The following is a 5,287-nucleotide window of genomic DNA, read 5'->3' on the forward strand; positions in this document are numbered from 1 at the left end:
TATATATATGCATATATACATACATATTCATGTATATATATGCATATATATATACATATATATACATATGCATATATATATGCATATATACATACATATGCATATATATATATATGCATATACATACATATGCATATATATGCATATATATACATATATATACACACACATAGATATACACATACATATATATATACACACATACATGCATATACATATATATCGTATGAAGCTGAAATGGCTCGGTTGGATCGAGAGGCTAAGGAGCGTGAAAAACAACGGTTGGAAGAGGAACACAAGGAGATTCAAAGACCACATGCCAAAGAACGCATTGAGCAACTCCGCAAATCGGAGATGGGTGCAAAATTCTTACAAAATATTGATGAAGAAGACTTTGCTGATTTGGAGGTTGATGAGATCATGGCACGACAAGTGGAACAGCTCGAGAAAGAGAAAAAAGAGCTACTGGAGAGGTTGAAGGCTCAAGAAAAGAAGGTTGACTATTTTAGCCGAGCTAAGAGACTGGAAGAAATACCTTTACTTGAAGACCAATTCAAGGAGGAGAAAGTACAAAACCAGAAGTTCTGGGAAGAACAGGAGAAGGAAAGGATTGAAGGACTTAGAAAGGAACGAGAAACGGCTTTGGAGACATGGAATCGTCTCAACCGCATGAAAGATGAAAGAGTCAAGTTTGTCAAGATTTTGTCAGAAGCTAGAAAGTCTGACTTTAATGACAGATTGAAGAAATTTGAAGTACACATGCAAGACGAAGCCAAGAATCGGCTCAAGAAACGCAAGGAAAAACGTAAAAAAGAACGCCGAGAGAAGTTCTATCGCGAGAAGGAGGAGGCAGAAATACGGTTGAGGGAAGAGACGGAGAGAAAAGAAATGGAAGAAAGAGAAGAAGCCGAACGAGTTGAACGTGAGAGACGTGAACAAGAGGCACGAGAGAGAACAGCGAAGCTGCAAGAACAGTTTGCTAAACAGAAGGCTCGTGAGAAAGAGATTGAAGAGAAAGAAGCGCGAAGGAGAGAACACCGCTGCCATATTATTATTATTACTACTACAGCCCTTTAACAGAAGGTAGCCTGTGGACAAGAGTCGGATGCACATAAAACCAAAACTGAATCTTATAATTATTACAACTACTGCTACAATTTTTTTTTCTTTTTTCTTTTTAACTTCTAATTTACAAGTTTTAATTTCAGAATTTTTCTCCCCAACTTCCTGTATAAGGAGGTAAAACATCAAGGACAATGCCCTGTCTATTTGACGGTCACTTTGGCCTGTCAACAACCTGCTGTATACCTTCTCTACCTCCTCCTATCAGCTGAATATTAACCCTGTTTCTCTCAGATTGCCAGGTTTCCCAAATACAATAAATATAATAATAAATAAATTCATTTTTTTTTAATATATTTAAATATATCGTTCGATTGTGCTAATTACCAACTGACAAGACTTTTCTGGTTATAACATATATATACATGCGCACACAAACACGCAAACATGTATCACAGGCGCACACATACGTATATTTGGGGCTCTTGTATTTTCTGTTACCCTTTGATTTTAAGTGTGTTTAAATGTATAAACAATTCAATAAAACTGAAACTTTGGAAAATTTTTTTTAAAAATCACGGTGGTGCACCAGCATGACCGCAGCCACTTGGCTGAAACCCATAAATAAATAAATAAATAAATAGGTACATAAATATACATATACATATATATATATATATATATATATATATATATATATATATATATATCCACAAACACACATACAGATTATGTGTGTGTGTGTGCATTGTATTGTGCGCGTGCGCGCGTTTACTGGAAGTAAAAGATTTATTCAATCACCACTATACATACAATATACCAGCATACACACAGATGATATATATATATATATATATATATATATATAGTACAAAAAAAAAACAGGGCGTATCATGTAAACGTTCAAGAAGATTGGAAGAAGACTAACGTTTCAAACCTACGCTGTTATAAGGAGAGAAAAATAAAGAGAAAAGAACAAGTGTGTCTCAATTAGACGGACGCCGCATACTGAAATGACCGGAAAAGGAAGAAGTGGGCTTGAGGCGTGGGTGGTAAAGAGGACAATGGTGAGGTGACACACGTGTGTGTGTTTGTGCGCGTGTGTGAAGCTATTGTGTGAGTGTAGCGTGTGAGTACATATGTATGTGACCTTGTTTTCTGTTTACGTGTGTGTATGAGGCTATCAGACATGTATGTGTGTGACGCTATTGAGTATATGTATATTGTGTTTGTGTGAGAATGCGTGCGTGTAAGTATATGTATGTCCTTGTTTTCAATTAGTGAGTGTGTCTATGAGGCTGTCGGGCAAAGTGTGTATATATGAAGCTAACTTGTGCATGTATGTTTCGCATATTTGAGCGTGTGTATACGTGTATATTGGTACGTATATATGAGTGTGAGACGAGCTGGCAGAATTGTTAGCATGCCGGGCGAAATGCTTAGCAGTATTTTGCCTGCCGTTACGTTCTGAGTTCAAATTCCGCCGAGGTCGACTTTGTCTTTCATCCTTTCGGGGTAGAGTCGACTTAATCCCTTGTCTGTCCGTGTTTGTCTCTTCTATGTTTAGCCTCTTGTTGACAATAAAGAAATATATATGAGTGTGAGACTATGTGTGTGTTTTGCGTGCCAGGAGGGAGTTGTCGTTCTGGAATAGGTGACAAAAGAGATTGGTGTTTGGAACTGTGTGATGAATGTATGGGTGCTAGAGTGTGGCGGGAGGGGTTATATGTATTATCTGGTTGAACAGAAATGGTGTTGTGTTCTCAGTTATACGGTGTAGGTATGTGTGGGTAGAAGTCGAGGGGGTCAGTAGGAAGGTAAGAGATTTGTGGTGTATTTAAATGTCTGAAGAGGGGTGGAAGATTTAGACAGCGAGGTACATCCTGCTCTAGACGAAGGCGGGATTGCGAGTGGCCTCTGTACAAAGCCATTTCCAACGCAGACAGATGTTGCAGTGAATGATCAGTCGAGCAGAAATGAGTATCATTGCCGAGTATGATGTCTGGAATTTGTTAGGCGAAACGGTCAGCTAACACCAACCAGTTTGTCCAATATGCGGTGAGTGGCAAAGAGAGCACAAATTACTAGAGGTTCAAGTGAATGAATCGATGATGTTGTAGGGACAGTGGTGTTGGAGAAAAAGGGACAGGTGCATCAGCATGGACGAGGGCAAGGGAAAGGATGAGTGCCAGGAGGGAGTAGGAAGCTACGAAGCAGTAAGTTGCATAGGTTCCAGGTGCGTTTGAAGGAGCTAGGGAAGTTGTGGGAGGTGGAAGAGTCGGATAGGAGTTAGTAGAAAGCGTGTTAAATGGTGCGTCAGATGGATCAGGTAAGGGAAAGGGATGTGGGTAGAAGTGGGGTGAGCATGGATAAAGAGGATGGAGTGGAAGTCTGCGAGGTGGGTTTGTAGTGGATGGATGTGGTAACGAGAGCAATAGCTGATGACAACGGAAATAACTAAGAAGTTAATAGATGTTAGATACAGAGCAGGAGAATTCAAGGGTGGGGTGGAAGGATTAGAGAAAAGAGAAGGAATCGAGTTGATCGCGCAATAATGAGGTCGTGCCAACATGGTCATCGATGTGCCGACCACATAGTTCAAGAGTGTGACCGGTAAATTGTGAGAATATTTGGGCCACAACGCAGCCAATCAGCAGGTTTGCATAGTTGGGGCCCATTCTCATTTCCAAAACCCTTCCTGAGACCCGATGGTAAAACTCTCCTGCGAACGAAAAGTAGGGCCGGCTTTAAGGTTTCTGGCGCCCTGGGTAACTTGAACTTCGGCCTGTAGAAGCTGATGGTTGTGGAAATTTCACCCCTTGGCACCCCCTAGTACATGGTGCCCCAGGCGACTGTCCGAGTTGCCGATACCTTGAGCCAGCCCTGAGTGCTAGGCTAAGGATCGGGACAGAAATCAAGGAGGCCTTCATTATGTGATGTACAGAGAATTGATGTCAAGGGTGAATAAGAGACAGGATGGTCCTGAAGGAAATGAGAAAGAATTAGAGATGTAGAGTGTGGTTGGTGTCATGAATTTGTGAGGAGACAGAGGTCGAGACACACACACAATGGAGACATTTAAATACATCCAGGCGACTCTGTAAAAATCGAACCCTGCTAACTAAATTATTCAGTTATTTCCACAGCAATCCATATATGTTGTTCATTTCCTGTGACATCCAATTTGTAAAAAAAAAAACACCAATTAAATTCATCATTGAGAATCATAGCAAAAAATTCTAACTATGAAATGAATACAATGGCACCTAATTTTTCTTTTGGTATGGTATTGTTATGCAACTGAAGGCTCGATTAACTATGCGTGTTGCAATGTGCAATGCTTGGGTCCTGTCAGGCTATATGAAACACATGAAAGTCAAATAAATCGTTGATAACTCATCATCATGCTTTGTTTATGTATGCGTCTGTGTGTGTGTGTGTGTATATATATATATATATATATATATATATATATATATATATATTTGTACACAGGGACACACAGAAAGGGGAGGGAGATATGTATATGGAGAGACATGTACATAGATATATGTATATATACATCTGTATATACAAACATACATATACACATGCACACCCATATATATATATATATACATAAATTCAACACATGTATATGTGTTTGTGTATATATATGTTTGTGTATATATGTATATATATATATATTCACATATGCATACATATGTACATGTATATGCAAGCATATATATGTGCATAAATGTGTGTGCATACATACAAATATATACATATATGTGCATACGTGTGTGTATCTTAGCCAATATTAAATAGTGCAAGTACACTGCAATATTTCAAAAGCATATTAAATACAAAGTTCCTAATATGATGTTCAGACAACATCAAATTTAATTTGTTGCATATCCAAGAATGTATATAGGACACAGTGTGATGCATGGCTGCATAAGTATGTATATATGTATATGTATATATCACCGTCATTTTAATGGCCAAGCTTCAGTGGGTCAGACGGAATTCAATGACGTAGATATTCCTGTCATCAACCATCACCTTCTCCAGACTTGTTCTGACTGAAAATGAATAAAACCATTTGTATGACTCTGGCATTTATTTGCAACCATCACGACACACACACACACACACACGTAATGAATTTTTTTCATTATTTACATTTGATGGATCCTCATCTTGTTTGTTGTTAAGAAATTTCAGCTGATATACCTTCCAG

At 38.6% G+C, this 5,287-nt stretch overlaps 1 protein-coding gene across 1 annotated transcript; it reads left to right on the forward strand.

Moving 5' to 3' along the window:
• Window positions 1-229: 229 nt before the first annotated feature.
• LOC128251399 (eukaryotic translation initiation factor 3 subunit A-like) lies at window positions 230-1,204 on the forward strand. Its single transcript, XM_052978249.2, has one exon. The coding sequence runs from the start codon at window positions 238-240 to the stop codon at window positions 1,075-1,077; it is 840 nt and encodes a 279-aa protein (XP_052834209.2). The 5' UTR covers window positions 230-237; the 3' UTR covers window positions 1,078-1,204.
• Window positions 1,205-5,287: the final 4,083 nt, after the last annotated feature.

This window comes from Octopus bimaculoides, chromosome 2, assembly GCF_046866305.1.
Source record: "Octopus bimaculoides isolate indiv1 chromosome 2, ASM4686630v1, whole genome shotgun sequence".
Lineage (NCBI taxonomy): Eukaryota > Metazoa > Mollusca > Cephalopoda > Octopoda > Octopodidae > Octopus > Octopus bimaculoides.